The following is a 14607-nucleotide window of genomic DNA, read 5'->3' on the forward strand; positions in this document are numbered from 1 at the left end:
CCGATCGAAGACCTGGGTTTAACACGTAACCAAAAAAACACGGAGTTTTCAAGGAGACGCAATTTTTCCACGTTTTTTTTGTTCCAGTCGACTAGTGACGGTCCGTCATATTTTTTCACCTCTCTGCCAAGGAGGTCACAAAGGACAAAAAACAGATTGCTTTGCTGAGTATCCACGGACACATGGAACTCTTCAACCCCTTTCTCTCTCTTCCTCTGCTCAGAGGAGGCTACATCAAGTAAAATCCATCCTTTTATTTTTATTTCTTTATTAGAAATAGCGTGGGCAGGATAGAGTAGGTTTAAGTGCGATTTAGAGTTGCCACTTATAGTCTAATGTGTTCTAAACTGTATCTGCATGCAACATTTTATTGAAACTTTTACTGCTATTGGATATCTGAAAGCTGCTGTGCTTCCCAGCTGTGAACATTTTGCTGTGTTGTTGTAACGCCTGAGAGCAAGCTCAGGTGAGGTAAAAACTGAACTGCTATAATAACCTCATGCTGAAATTCACCATTTTCTTTGTCTTCAACTTTACTGCTTATTAGTTGCCGCCAAAAGTTTTACAGCTCTTTGTGTGCGCAGGGAAGTTTTATGATGGCCTGTGTTCCCCTGAGCTACACTTTGGGAGGGTTGCTCCCAAAGCTTCGTTCAACACCATATTCCTCTCGTAATTTTGCTATAACTGCTGGTTTGATCTCATACACACTTCTTGCTGTTTTTATTTTGTTTAGTTAGATATTTTACCCTTTTGTGTAGAACTTTGCATGTTTGATTAGGAGAAGATTATTGAATCGGAAGAGCGGGTTGTATCAGGGCTGTTGATTTAATACATATTCACATAGATAAAGAGAAGGCGATTGTGTTTATTATGTGCAAGAGTGATTTGTCAGTCAAAATAAGGTAAAGGTTCCCCACGTTTTGGCAGAAATGGTTGATTAAACAGTGACATCTAGTAATAGTTATCAACTATTACTGAGAATTGTATAATTGTAATTATCAAGGGCTTTGAGACACAATTACAATCCCAGAGGACATCTCTGATTTTGATTCATAAATAAGGATTTTTGGTTAAGAAATTGATTTAGTCAAATTATGATTTTCAATTATAATTATTGATAAATATTAATTAATCAATAATCATAATCCCAACATATTTAACATGGCTCATCTTCAGTGGGGGGGAATTACCAAAAACAGCTGTCAGTTATAGAACTTTGTTGTTGCTATCTGTATTGTTGTGCTTTATTAAACTGGACCCAGTCCAATGCATGAGCCACAAGAAGAGTGTTGAATCTAGCCACCTACTCTTTGGCACACTCTGTCAGAAGACCACGCCCTGTACATGTATACACATGCTAGCAGTGGTGACTCTTACCAGAGATGGCTAATCCAGGTCCAGAAAGTAAAAACTCTCCTAGTTTTCCTTCATTTTGTTCAATTAACCAGGTGATTATTCTCTGTCTATGTTGTGGAACTGGAAATACAAATGGTTGGAACTAATCTCTGAGCAGGCTTTTTACTTTATGTAACTGGATTACCCACCTCTGACTCTTACCCATTGGAAGAAATAGTTCATTGAGTTTGCAGCTACCTGAGTCTTGGCTATTTAAGTTTTACTTAAATCAATAAATCAGTTAATGAATGATGCATTTCAGTCTGCTCAGCTGTTCTTAACCACAAAGTTGCTATATACAAACGTAATTTACAAACACTCATTAGACATACCTCTGCAGATGACTGCTTGCAGCCCAGATTTATATGATAATGCAGAATAACAATACTGGTAAAATGCCCTTTGAAAATATGGCAGCAAACACGCAACAGACCTAAACATCTAGTTATACCACATACTTAGGATACCTGTTTTTAAAAGATGCCATGAAGGACTATGTGCTATTATACATATTTTCAAACGTTATCCCTTAGTGCATATTTATGTGATTCACAATTTAGTGAAAATGTATTTAACTATATTTTAGCATTTCGGACTACAGATATTATGTAGAAACTCTGTATGCTAACACAGTACTAGAAGGCTCTTAAAGAAGAAGATATAGCAAAACCCAGGTGGGTCATGTATTTTCTGACAGCTGCGGGGTTCAGGTGTATAGATCAGCCTGGTCTCTCCAAAGTGCTGAAGCAAAACAGCATGATCCTGAGAATTAATTATCCCCACAACAACAGTGTAGTGAAACAGACTTGGGTGATGTAATGTTCGAGGCCATCTTTACCTCATAATGGGCCACTCTTTGGGACTCGGAGATGAGCTGAGCGCTGCACACTTTGCAGTAGCTGTCTGTGAAAAGCCCCTGGTCCACCTCTGTTGACTTCATCTAGAAAAAGAGACAAACACAGGCATAGTTGTTAAACAACAGATTGCACAATTATTGTACTACTTAATATTTGAAGTATTGATGTCATTGTATTAGTTGTGTAACTCACACAAGCATAGTTTGTGATTTCATGAATATGATTATAAAGCTTCTCAGTAACATAAACTGAATCTGACATGGGTTTGAGTTCTGGTGGTTGAAGCAGAACACCACATTAGATCAAGCAAAAAGTGCAGAATTATCACATTTGATGTTCACGCGCTGAGGAGGTATTTGTTTGGCCCACCGCTAGTACACGAGCAGAAATTTTAAATTATTGGTTCAGTGTACAAGAAGGTGCATTTATCAAACTACTGGAAAAGATTCCTTGCAGATACAAACTGTCTGGGGAAGCTCACTAGTTTCCTGTTTGCTATGCCATTTGAGTTTATTCAGTGTTTTGCTTTTTAAAATGTTTCCTGTTCTGCTTTGACTATTTCAGCCCTGACTTGTTCTTTTCCTTCTAGTGTTTTTGGAAGATTTTTACCAAATTGAAGATAGTTTTTCTCAGACATCTGATAGCGAAGAAGTAACACTTGTATACCACTTCGGACCAAATACTGAACAAACAAAAAAGCTACCTGATTTCGTTGTCACCATAATGAGCCCTTTGCTTTTGGTCCTTAAGGAACTGAGACAAACCGACCAAGATGTAACATAGCAAGTAAACTGTGATCACACCTCATTCTTTCATTGTTTTTAATCAATATTTCATTACCTCAAGCATTTAATAATAATAACTAATTAAGACTTTATTGATCTCACAATGGAGAAATTATCCTCCGCATTTAACCCATCCCATAGGGAGTAGTGGGATGCCATTGTGTAGTGCCCAGGGAGCATTCAGTGGCTAAGGGTCTTGCTTGGGGACCCAGAGTGGCCAGCAGGGGGATTCAAACCAGGGTCCTTGTGGCCTCTCCAGGACACAAATGTCCTGCTCTCTAACCACTAGGCCACCACTTCCCCCTTGAGTGACAGATACTGAGCAGCTTTTGCAAGCAATGAGACAGAAAAATCCTCTTATGACAAACAACCTACTTCAGGCACAATATTAAAATTCTATTTGACCATCATAAATAAATTACTACAACAGATTAGTCTGGCAGGTTTTCCTAGAAAACTTTTAATATATATGATGGAACTTTGGGCTAACTGTTAGACAAAATATATATTTAAAGGGGCAACACAGAGCTTTCAGCTCCACAGCAGAACTGTCTTTTCTTGCTATTACTAATTCAGCCAAGACTCCATTAAGGGCTCACATTTTATATTTGGAAGCAGTAAGGCTCAAACCATGTGCTGGGATCAGATACGTCTTCATTATGAGCAGCAGGAGAGATGAGAACTGACTTTATGGGTATTCTGACATAATTCTTTTTCAACGTCTTTAAATACATCAAACAAGATTAGGTAATCAGAAAAAGAAGCATTCAAATTGAGTTGCTTTTCGTTGTCTCCTAACTTCTCCTCACAAACCCACAGCTTTCTCTTTTAAATGTCTTTAAATACTTCATTAAGCATTTTTACTGCTTCTATAAAAATTTAATGTACTTGATTAACTGAAAATATGTGCAAAAATAGTGCTTGCAAACTCTGCATTTAGTTGTTTCTAGCTAAATCACTTTTGCATCACTGTATGAGAATCCTATTTTTAAGTACTTTAAGTACTTTAAGTTGCCAATTAATAAAAACTGCTCCTCAGACTTTCTAACAATAATTGGTGCAAAATAAATTCATACACCAGTATTAAAATCTTCTCACAAATCAATTTAATCATATTTTATCTTTAACACAAAAACAAACCATTGAATACAACTGCACACAAATCACAAATGCTGCTTTACAAGCACACATGCTGCTTTACAAGCACACCTTCTCTTTGGTGCGCTTTCATTTTTGCCCCAATCGTACAATTGATGTTGGAGCAATACAATCTGTGACTTGTGAGTAATTCGTATGTCCAAACACCAGAGAGCTCTGCCTGCTCCAGACTAGGTAGGTATCCAAACGGTAGTACAAACGCCGCCATGTTGATGACTAGGGAAACTCAGCAGCTGCACCCTTCGCAGGCTGCATTTGAAGGCTGATGACATGATTCATTGCAGGTCGAAGCAGATTGTTCAAACAGAAGTAGCAATGGCGGAGGAGACAGAAAAGCTGTGAATAAAATTTTACATATTAGGCTTTCTGTAAAACTAAATTAACTTTTACAATGGTTTTAGGCGAGAAGGTAGCTGTGTAAATCTGAAGTATATGTTCGTCTTATCAACATACCCCTTGATTGCAAAAGTGTTCAGATGTGTTCAGACATCTCCGCTCCCACTGTGCTGACAGCCTGCTCGCTTTGCAGCTGACCAGGTGGTCGAGGCGAACTAAACCGACACACATCGTTTTCAAAACTGTCGTTGGGTTTCCCCAATGGTTGGAAATTAAAAACAGATCTAATTCAGTCAGATGATATGTAATGTTAATTTTTGGTTTATTTTTTAGTATTATTTGCTACAAAAAATGCATTTAAACTTTGGTCAGAAACTTCATATGTTAGTGGTGGTTAAAAAAATAAATCAAACAAATGGTATTTCTCATCAATGTATTTTGTGTACAGTGTTATATTTTTATATCTATAAACACAAAAAATATTTTGAACATTTTAAATGGAGGAGAATAAAATGAAAAGATAATAAAAAGAGAACATTTTAAAGAAAGGAATATAACCAATCAGTAATATGTAAAGACAAAAAAATAAAAACCATACGCAGTTATTTACAGTGGACACAGCAGGATTAACCTTCAGGCTCCATCTTTATGGCTTCACAGCTCCATGGTTCACTGTTACTAGATGATGAAAGTTACGCTGGGGTAAGAGCAGGAACAGCTAGTGAAGACTAGAACGTCCAATTTCACAGCCAATTACTGTCGGCCTTCGCAGCCATCGAATGCTATGGTAGTAACTGTAGAACTGTATTTTTAGAGCAGGACCAGTTCTAATGTGGTCCTGATGTCAAAAAGCACTAATATGGCCCTCTTTTAAACTTTTACAAATGAAATAAAGGTTTCACAAATCCCAAACTGTGTTTATAAGATTCTGCTGTTAATGTAGAAAAATCTAAAATAGTGGCAATATTGTTATTTTTATCCATACCCGATAGTCTATCATTGAGGGCTTTACAAAATGAAATGTATTTACTTTTTAAGCAGCAAGTTTTATTAAACATTTGTAACAGATTTTACATACATATGTCCATGCCGCAGTCGTGTATGTTTATTCATTAATTTTATAACGGTCACTGTAATTTATGAATAGCCAGAGGGTGATGCTAAAACAACGTTGTTACATGCTAGACGTCACATATTATTGATAGAAGCGCAGTTTGTCCTAACCAGCTTTTCTAAATTGTTGCCCACCTATGGAGAGGTGAGGGCAAACTCCTCCTGCTGTTTTTGATACACTTTCGATACCAGAAGCTAACACACTAGCGTTGGGGGCAGGAACAACACAGCTTGTCTCTAGGTGAGTGTGTTTTGCGTTTTTAAGATCAAGATGAATACAACGTTTTTGCTGGAAGTGGTGATTAAAAGAAAACTATCACACATAAAGCAATGTTTACTATGCAGAATTGTACGTATAGCTAGACATGTGCCTTAAACTATTTGGTGTGCCATCACCAAATGCACTGGTGCCGGGCTTGGGATTGAATTCTTTACAACAGCATCTTATTTCATATGTTACTGTGTGTGCTGACTCCCATGGCATACACCAGTGATGAACCCACTGAAGTAAAAAAACTCATTATCAAGCACAGTTGAACCTCTGTCACTGATATAAGAGAAAGAAGTAAACCAACTAATTATAGCCATCAAGTGTTGTCATTAGCCAAAATGATTTACTGTTAAGTACGCAGAGTATAATGGTTGGAGACTGTTTACTGTTCTGATGACCAGTCTGTTTTTTAACAAACACATGTACTTATCTTTTTTATTTTAACAATTGTGTCCTGGCATGTAGTAAAGTCTAAGTGTTTACTTTCAACATTGTGTGATGTGTAACAGTCTAACTGAGTCTGCAGTAAGTTTATCTTTGAGTCCAGGTGGTACAAAACAGATGAGTGGTTTGTGGACAGAAATAATCATTATTTTGTTTTGTGTTTAGATTTGCCAGCAGAGGTGAAACACAGCATACAGAAAGTGGAGGAGATGGTGGGAATTTGGAATGACTTCTACTTTGGTTTCACACAGCTTTCTATACACTACATTGTTATTCCAAAGTCAAGTAGGTTCACCCATTGCATTTCACAAAATAAAGAGCATGCTGTCATAAATAACTGACCACCTTCATGGTTTTCTATAAGTAGCCAATTGAAAAAAAAAAAAAAAAAAACTCTTATCCCAAGGCTTATTCAAAAGCCTGTTTCACAATCAGTTCAAGAATACAACTTTTACAGATTTTGTTTGTGCTAGAGTTAATGCTGACTACTGCCGGGAGTTTGTACTGCTACTCTCATTCCACCACCAAAGGCTGGCACCCCATCTCCAGCCTCAGCTCCCAGTATGTGAGACTTCATTTTATCAATCAGCTTCATTTTTTCTTGAATTATGGGCCTTTTTTGTGGCCTTTTTCACCTTTAAGTAATCTAAGTGTTTTAGTGACTCCTAATTCTTTTCAAATTGGTAAAAGGGGTGTCCAGATGTCCAGGTGTCATCAACCAACAGTATCCCGGTGGACCTCTGGACGAAAAACACTAAGGTTGGCGCAGGTTTGCTATATAACCTGTCATACATAATTGTCCTTCTGCCCATCCTTTTTTTTTATACATGTGTAACTCCTGATACAGAAATCTAATTATAGCTCATTTACCCAGGTTCTGGGTAAATGAGTTGTTCTGGTTGTGCACAGTTAAAACATAATTTTGGCTTTGTGCTTGTATTTTGCAGTTAAACAAAGGCTCCAGACCTCAGTCACAGTTGCCAAAATTATTTCCTTCCTGATTTTTCCATAGATTAGGTGAAGCGCATAAATCCCTCTTGTAGCTGAACACTTAGATGACAAAATAATACCACCCTTGTTCTTCACAGTTTTGACAGTGCAGGTTTCCTCCTTCTTTGACTAAATGTAATAATGATGAGTAATGAATAATTATTTGTCTCCTTGTTTGTTTTCTTGATTCTTTCTCTGTTTAGACATTTTTGACAAGTTCCTCGCCTCTTTAAAACCACGTCGCTGTTAAATATTTTCTCAAGTGTATTTGCATCACACAAGAATAACTCTTTTATGATCAACTGACCCTGTCTTTTTTTATTTATTGTCACTTGCCTTTCCTTCATTTGGGCCAACTACTCATCAAGCCGGAGTGCCACAGCGGGTGGAGGATCTGGGTGGATGACGACAACACCAGGAGAAGCTCCTACATTAAAGATGTCTTGATAACAGCAAGCAAGCTCTAACACAAGTTCCACGGCACTCCTCATCGCCTCAGTATGGAGGGAGGGCAGGGCAGGGCAGGGCTGTGAGGGGTCTCAGTTGATTCTGATTTCATAAGACCTGCAATCTAAAATTTGCCTGCAGATACTTGGAGGCATCAACTCCTAACCAAAATGGGCAACTGTATTGATTTGTTGTGTCCTATTTCATGAAACTGGACAGTTAATGTGATAGATCACTATGATGGAAATCTGTTTTATAAACCAGGAAGAGGAAGAAAATTATGGAGGATTTCAATAACTTGTCACTTCCCTGGATAGCAAACTGGTAAAAAAGAAGGAAGCTCTTCAGGATTTCAGGAAATGTTTCTATCACCATGGCTAGAGCAGATGCCCCTTCATCAGTCTTTGTGGAAGAATTTGGGAGTCAGTGAAGATATTCAGTCCAGCAGGTACACTGTTGTCATCTCTGATGTAAAGATTGTGATTATAAAACTGTATTAAAGCACTGAATAAGTGTTCTTGTTATGCTTTCACCCACTTATTATAACAAATGACACCAATATTTATTTCTTTTCAATATATAAAATGCATATTTTATTGTAATGATTTTTAAGCTTATTAAAGATTGCTTCAAAATACTTGATGAAAGTTTTACAAAAATACACCAGATTAAAATCAATATTGAAATTTCAGATGTTCCTTGTCTCAGAAAATCAGTTATTGTCTAAACTCCATCTGACATGTCTTCTCATAATTTTGAAGTAATCTGCTGCTTGTGGATCTACCAGTCATTTCTAAAAGCGATATTTGAGAATACATAAAATCTAAATAGTAGCAGTAATTTGCATTTACTGTAAGGTGATGGTCAACCTTTGTGGTTTTTTGGATAATTTTACGCTCTCAGACATCACAAATTAAATGTCTGTCCAACAAGTTTCTGGCAGTATTAATCACCGGGAGAAGAAAATTTACACGTCTAGTAATCCGTTCATATTACACAAACAACCACCCTCTTTACAAAGGTTCTGAGAGTCCTCTCTTTTCTGCTAAATATTCGTTAAATAAACATTCATCACACAATGTTTCAATTTCTCTCTGTTAAGGAGCTATTGGAACTGTTTTTGGGTCGATTTAATATGCGCTGAATGTTTGACCTTCACCTGCAGACTCCCGACACAAGCTGTAACCAAATTCATCCGGGTCCTGTGAAAGCCGATGGTGATCGGCTGTGAATTTAGACGGTCTAGCCTTCACCAGCAGTTCCCGCTCTTATTCTAGCATAACTTCTATCGTCTAGCAACCGTGACAGCAGTGAGCTGTGAAGCCGTAAAGATGGAGCATGAAGGTTAATCCCGCTGTCTCTGCTGTAAATAACTGCGGATGTTTGTTTTTTTTCCCTTTACATATTCCTGCTGGCTTATATTCCTTTCTTTAAAATCTTCTTTTTTCGTTATCTTTTCATTTTATTCTCAGCCATTTAAAATGCTCAAAATAATTTTTGTGTTCATAGATATAAATATATAACACCGTACATAAAATATATTTATGACAAATACCATTTGTTTGATTAATTTTTTTAACAACTGCTAACATATGAAGTTTCTGTCCAAAGTTTAAATGCATTTCTTGTAGCAAATAATAATAATAAATTAACCAAACATTAACATTACATATTATCTGACGAAATTATATCTGTGTTTAGTTTCCACCCATTGGGGAAACCCGACGGCAGTTTAAAAACGATGTGTGTGGGTTTAGCGCGCCTCGACCACCTGGTCAGCTGCGAGGCGAGCAGGCTGTCAGCACAGCGGGAGCGGACATGTCTGAACACATCTGAACACTTTTGCAATCAAGGGGTATCTTGATAAGATGAGCATATACTTCAGATTTCCACAGCTACCTTCTCGCCTAAAACCATTGTAAAAGTTAATTTAGTTTCAGAAAAAGCCTAATTTATCCAACTTTTTTCACAGCTTTTCTCCTCCGCCATTGCTACTTTCGTTTGAACAATCCGCTTCACTAAAAGAAGGTGTCATTTGTAAAGCAGCATTTGTGACTCACAGCAGAAGATTCATGCAATTGTATTCACTCATTTCTGTTTGTGTAAAAAAAAAAAAAAGTTTTATTAAATAAATTAAAAAACTGTTTGCAAGAAGATGTTAATATAGGTGTGTAAATTTATTTTTGCACCATTTGTTTTGAAAAATTGAATGTAAGAGGTTTTTGATGTGAAACTCAAAGAATACAATGTGTGCATTTGTACTTATGAACTTAAGATGTGTAACTGCTGTTTTGTATTTGTGAAAGACAGAAAACATTTTACAATAACAAAACTCCAGTTTCAATGCACAAATAGTTTTGCACCAATAGGAACAATTGGAGCAAAACGGTGAATGTAAGAGGTTTTTGATGTGTAACTCAAAGAATATAATTTGCGCTTTCGTATTTAAGAAACTGAAGAGGTGTAATTGATGTTATGTATTTGTGAAAGACTGAAAAAATGTGTACAATTACAAAACTGCTATAGCATTTATCTTTGTGATTTCAAATTCACAGTTACAATGCACAAATAGTTTTGCCCCAAAATTACCTTCATACATATCTGATGTTTAGATCATGCAACAATTTTTACATTTTTTTTGCAATCAAAATTATTAAACACTGCAGGCATGCTGAGAGCCGTAGGTCATGAGTAAATTGTGGGTGGGAAACTGTTTCGAAACAGTTTTGGAATGTAACCCTGGAACTACAGAGTAGTAAATAATAAATATCAGATGAATAAAGTATAGCACTTTCAATAACAGGAAAATGGATTAAATGAAAAACGGAAACCTTTTTCCAAACCTACTTTTGACGGCTTTAAGTTTGCAAACTCTCATTTCAGTCTTAGGAATTAGTGTCCTTTTCCCAAGGCATGACAGACAGCATTAACTAACACAAGGAAGCTATCGGTCTCTAACTTGCTGCTTTCTGCTCTCTAGCATCTTGTGGCCCAGAGGCAACAATCAGACTGACAGGACCGGGCTAAGGCATTTCAGAAACAGAGGCTTCTAAAGAACAGTTCAACATGAAAAAAAAACCTAAATCAGTAAGGCCGCTCTTCAGTCATGCAAACAGTTGATAGTGGTGTTCTTTCTTGTTCACATCTCAATACACAAACAGCAAAAATGAGAGCCTTAAATAGCATAGTCAGCCTCATGCCAGCAGCAGACCCACTGCCTGTTCTGGCATGGGCGCACAGATGCTTGAAATGAATGATTAATAACTCTAAATTCTAAGGAATCAGCGGCAACATCCGCAGCAGCATGTAAACAACAACAAGAAGGCTCTTCTCAGATTTTATTTTCTCGGGCTAAATTAAGGTTTTAAATTAACTTCTTTGCCTTTTAAATCTTCTTTGTCGAGTTTTGAAGTCTAACACTGAGCATGTAAATAAAATGCACAAATTTAATTTATATTTTATTCCTAATTACCTAATCAGACTGGATGATGATCAGTTGTCAGGATGAGACTCCAGCCCTTTCTGCTCTACCTGATTTAATCCTGCATTTGGGTATTTCAATTCTAGTTTAAGTATGTTGTACATTTTTCAAACCTTTAGAAAACATAATACTACATGATTACTTTTGTGCAGTTAGTAATATCTGATATTTCATATTAAACTCTTAGGTCATTTTGACCTCCATTTGTATACCTTTTCTCAGCTCCTTTTTGTATATTTCAAGGATGTCCTGATGTAGTCCAATGTATCGTATTGAAAACCGGATAAATATCTTTTTTTTCCCTCCCAAAAAACAGCCAATCAATGGATTTTTGAAGAATCCTGACAAAACTCATGATGCCTGTTTTTGTTGTACTTTGTCATTTCATGTTAATCACAGCAAACCATGTAACAGCAATTTGTGAAGCCAGTTTTATTATCATGTGCAAGGCTGTGGTGGTCCTGTAATACAGTGCAGAAATATTATGTTGTCGATCTTTAATCTGGGCCTTCTTCACCATTTACAATGATATTCACAGTGAAGGTGAGAAGTGTTGGCTGCTGCTGCTTCCTGTCTGTTTGGGGGAACAGTTGAGGCACATTTAATGTTAACATACAAAGCAAGGCAAAGGTTTTGAATCAGGAGATAAAAGATTTTCTGCACACGATAAAATTTGAACTGCAAAAGCATATTACGAGCCATGTTTGAGTGATATCAAAACATTTAGAAAGCATATTAAGATTTGTCAGCAAATTGCTCCAAATAAAAACAAACCTCAAGTTTATTAAAGACTCTAGCTGTGTGTGTCTAGTCAGATAAGGCTGTACAGCAGAAGTGACACACATAAGCCTTTTCACAAAACTGTTCCAACATAAACCCATGAAAATGAGCCCGTCTCTCATTTTCAGCCTAAGACAGTTTTAAAAAAAGCTTTGACCTAGCATATGATATAAGAGCGCTTGTAGTCTTTTATATTTTCTCCTTAAGGATTTTGATAGAGTCTGCATTTGCTAGGATGTAAGTTTACCAAATGTGCCACAAAGAACCAGAATTGAGGCAAAAGGTTCAAATTATTGTTGAATCACACTTGAATACTTTGAGTTTGTCCAGGACTGTGTGGTCCTATCAACAGCAAAATACCGGGTGTGGTCAAAGTTCAGGTAAATGTAAAGTACAGCTCTCAAAAGAGCAGCTTCTGCTCAGTAAATTAACATGTGCCTCTCTTAGGTGATCATTTCATTAAGCTAATGGATTTTCATGTCAAATCCACTGTCATAATTACAGAGGTTGACTCTTCAAAATGAGAAAAATACTAATTTTCAGAGTAATTGGTTAGGGGGAAGCAATCGCAATCATAAACCTACAGGGGATATTCTATACAATTCAATCATCAATACATGATTAGAGTAGCTGCTGTCAGCGTCCTTCCAGCCAAGCCATCTCAGCTAAGCACCATGAGCTCATTACAGAAGTCATGTTGCCACTTGAAGGAGAAACAACACACAACAGTGAAGTCACAGGGGAAATGCAACAGCCCACCTTGATTTGACATTGGAATTAGCAAGGAGCTGACTTGTTTCTCACACAATCAACTCTGTTTAACATCTGTCTTTGACAATGACGAGCAACTAGCAAATGAGTGGAGGCAAGCTGTGCAGAGTTGGAAGCCAGAGGCTGAGGGGATGGACAAGGCTGCTGAAACAGTGGGGAGGAGGGAGAAACAAGATGAAAGGGAGGTCACAGCAGCAAGTGCCCAGCAGATGTTCAGCAATGAAAGGTCAGTTGTAATTCGTCAGGGAGAGAGTTAAGCCTCCACGCTGGACGATTGCCCATGCAGACAAGCTGGGACTCACACCGGCCTTTCCAGTAGTTACCCTCTTAACTCTGGACAGCCAAGATTACAAATTCTGTTCACCTGCTCAAAGGGGCCATTGCTGTTGTTACACCATAAGAATGCTAACTTATGCAAATTAGCATTCAAGCAGGTTTAAATTAATAAACATTGGAAATCTTAGTCCTGTTTTACCTCACTTGCTAATAATTCCTTTAGTGGTTTTAATTATTTTCTTTCTTTCTTTGTTCTTCTCTTGTAGATTTTGTGGCTATGTTATGATAATATGTGTTGCTTTGAGTAATAGGCTATGTTCAGACAGCAGGAAAAAGGCGGGCCAAATCAATTTTATTTCTTGCACATACCCATATCTGAATTTTTAATGGAGGTCTGAAAGAAATCCAAATTGTGCTACTTCCATATGTGGTACTAAATCAGATGTGCATCCGATGGTTTCAAAGCATAGTCTGAACGGTTATGTTGCATTTCATCCAACTTTTACATCATTGCCCTGGCTCCGACCATGCATCCACACAGACTTCTCCACAGAATTAGCAGTCTCTGCTCCACAAAAGGCCATTTTTAAGAGTTGTGCTCTCTTTTTTTGTACATTTCTTTGTCTTGTTATGATGTGGTCATAATATTGTCAGCTTCCATCACTCCACAACCTAACCTGTTAAGCCCTGGGGTGTTTTAGTGCAATTTCCACCTGAAATTACATAACTGAAATTAATCAAGTATAGCTCCACAGTTATAAAGTCTAAAAGCAAACCTTTGGTACCTGTGTAAAGGTAAGACATAAAATAAGATTTTTCAAGTGGAACCACTATTATAACTTTTACTATCTCTGATTTATTTGTGATTAAACAAAGAAAAAAAATCCTGCCTCGCCAAAGGTTTTTTCTAAATGAACACTGCAAAACACCATGAAAATCCTTTTGACATCCTAGGAGAAGCTTTGGGTTGTATTTATCAACATCTTGACTATAACTGCAGCAAATCTGTCTCAGTTGGAGCATATTTGTTTCCACAAAGGTTTTAGTGGGCAATGTGCCAGGCACAGCAAGGATTTCAGGACAATTTAGCCAAATGTGCCAAAACTGTGACAAATGTGTTTTTAATCTCATAACAGGGAATCTGGTCAAATAAAAGTGCTGATTTCCATTGTAAGACTCCCTCTGCAAATTACATAGCCTTTGTTCATGACATTTACCCTGTATATCATCAAAATGTACAATTTTGCACAGCATAAAATCAATATAATGAAAATAAATCAAACTAAATTGTATCGTTTCACCTCCAACTGGAGGAACTTTATTGAAAAATTAGCAGTGAAAAACAATGTAAGCACACGTGCAAAAACAATTATCAATAAAAACTATATAAACAAATGTGCAAAACTATTTAGGTAAAGGATCTAAATAAAGACATTCGAGCTGAACTACATTTTTATTCAGATGATACAATCTACACATCTGCGCTTTTAGATGCACAGGTGA

The 14607-nt window shown here is 37.0% G+C and overlaps 1 protein-coding gene across 2 annotated transcripts in view; it reads right to left on the minus strand.

Moving 5' to 3' along the window:
• zmat4a (zinc finger, matrin-type 4a) overlaps positions 1-14607 on the minus strand; it is a 277406-nt gene that overhangs the window by 222172 nt on the left and 40627 nt on the right. For both annotated transcript variants that reach the window (XM_047382377.1, XM_047382376.1), the window contains exon 2: positions 2234-2335. In XM_047382377.1, coding sequence (XP_047238333.1) covers positions 2234-2335 — 102 coding nt within the window. The remainder of the gene's footprint in view (positions 1-2233; positions 2336-14607) is intronic.

Source organism: Girardinichthys multiradiatus, chromosome 12 (genome assembly GCF_021462225.1).
Source record: "Girardinichthys multiradiatus isolate DD_20200921_A chromosome 12, DD_fGirMul_XY1, whole genome shotgun sequence".
Lineage (NCBI taxonomy): Eukaryota > Metazoa > Chordata > Actinopteri > Cyprinodontiformes > Goodeidae > Girardinichthys > Girardinichthys multiradiatus.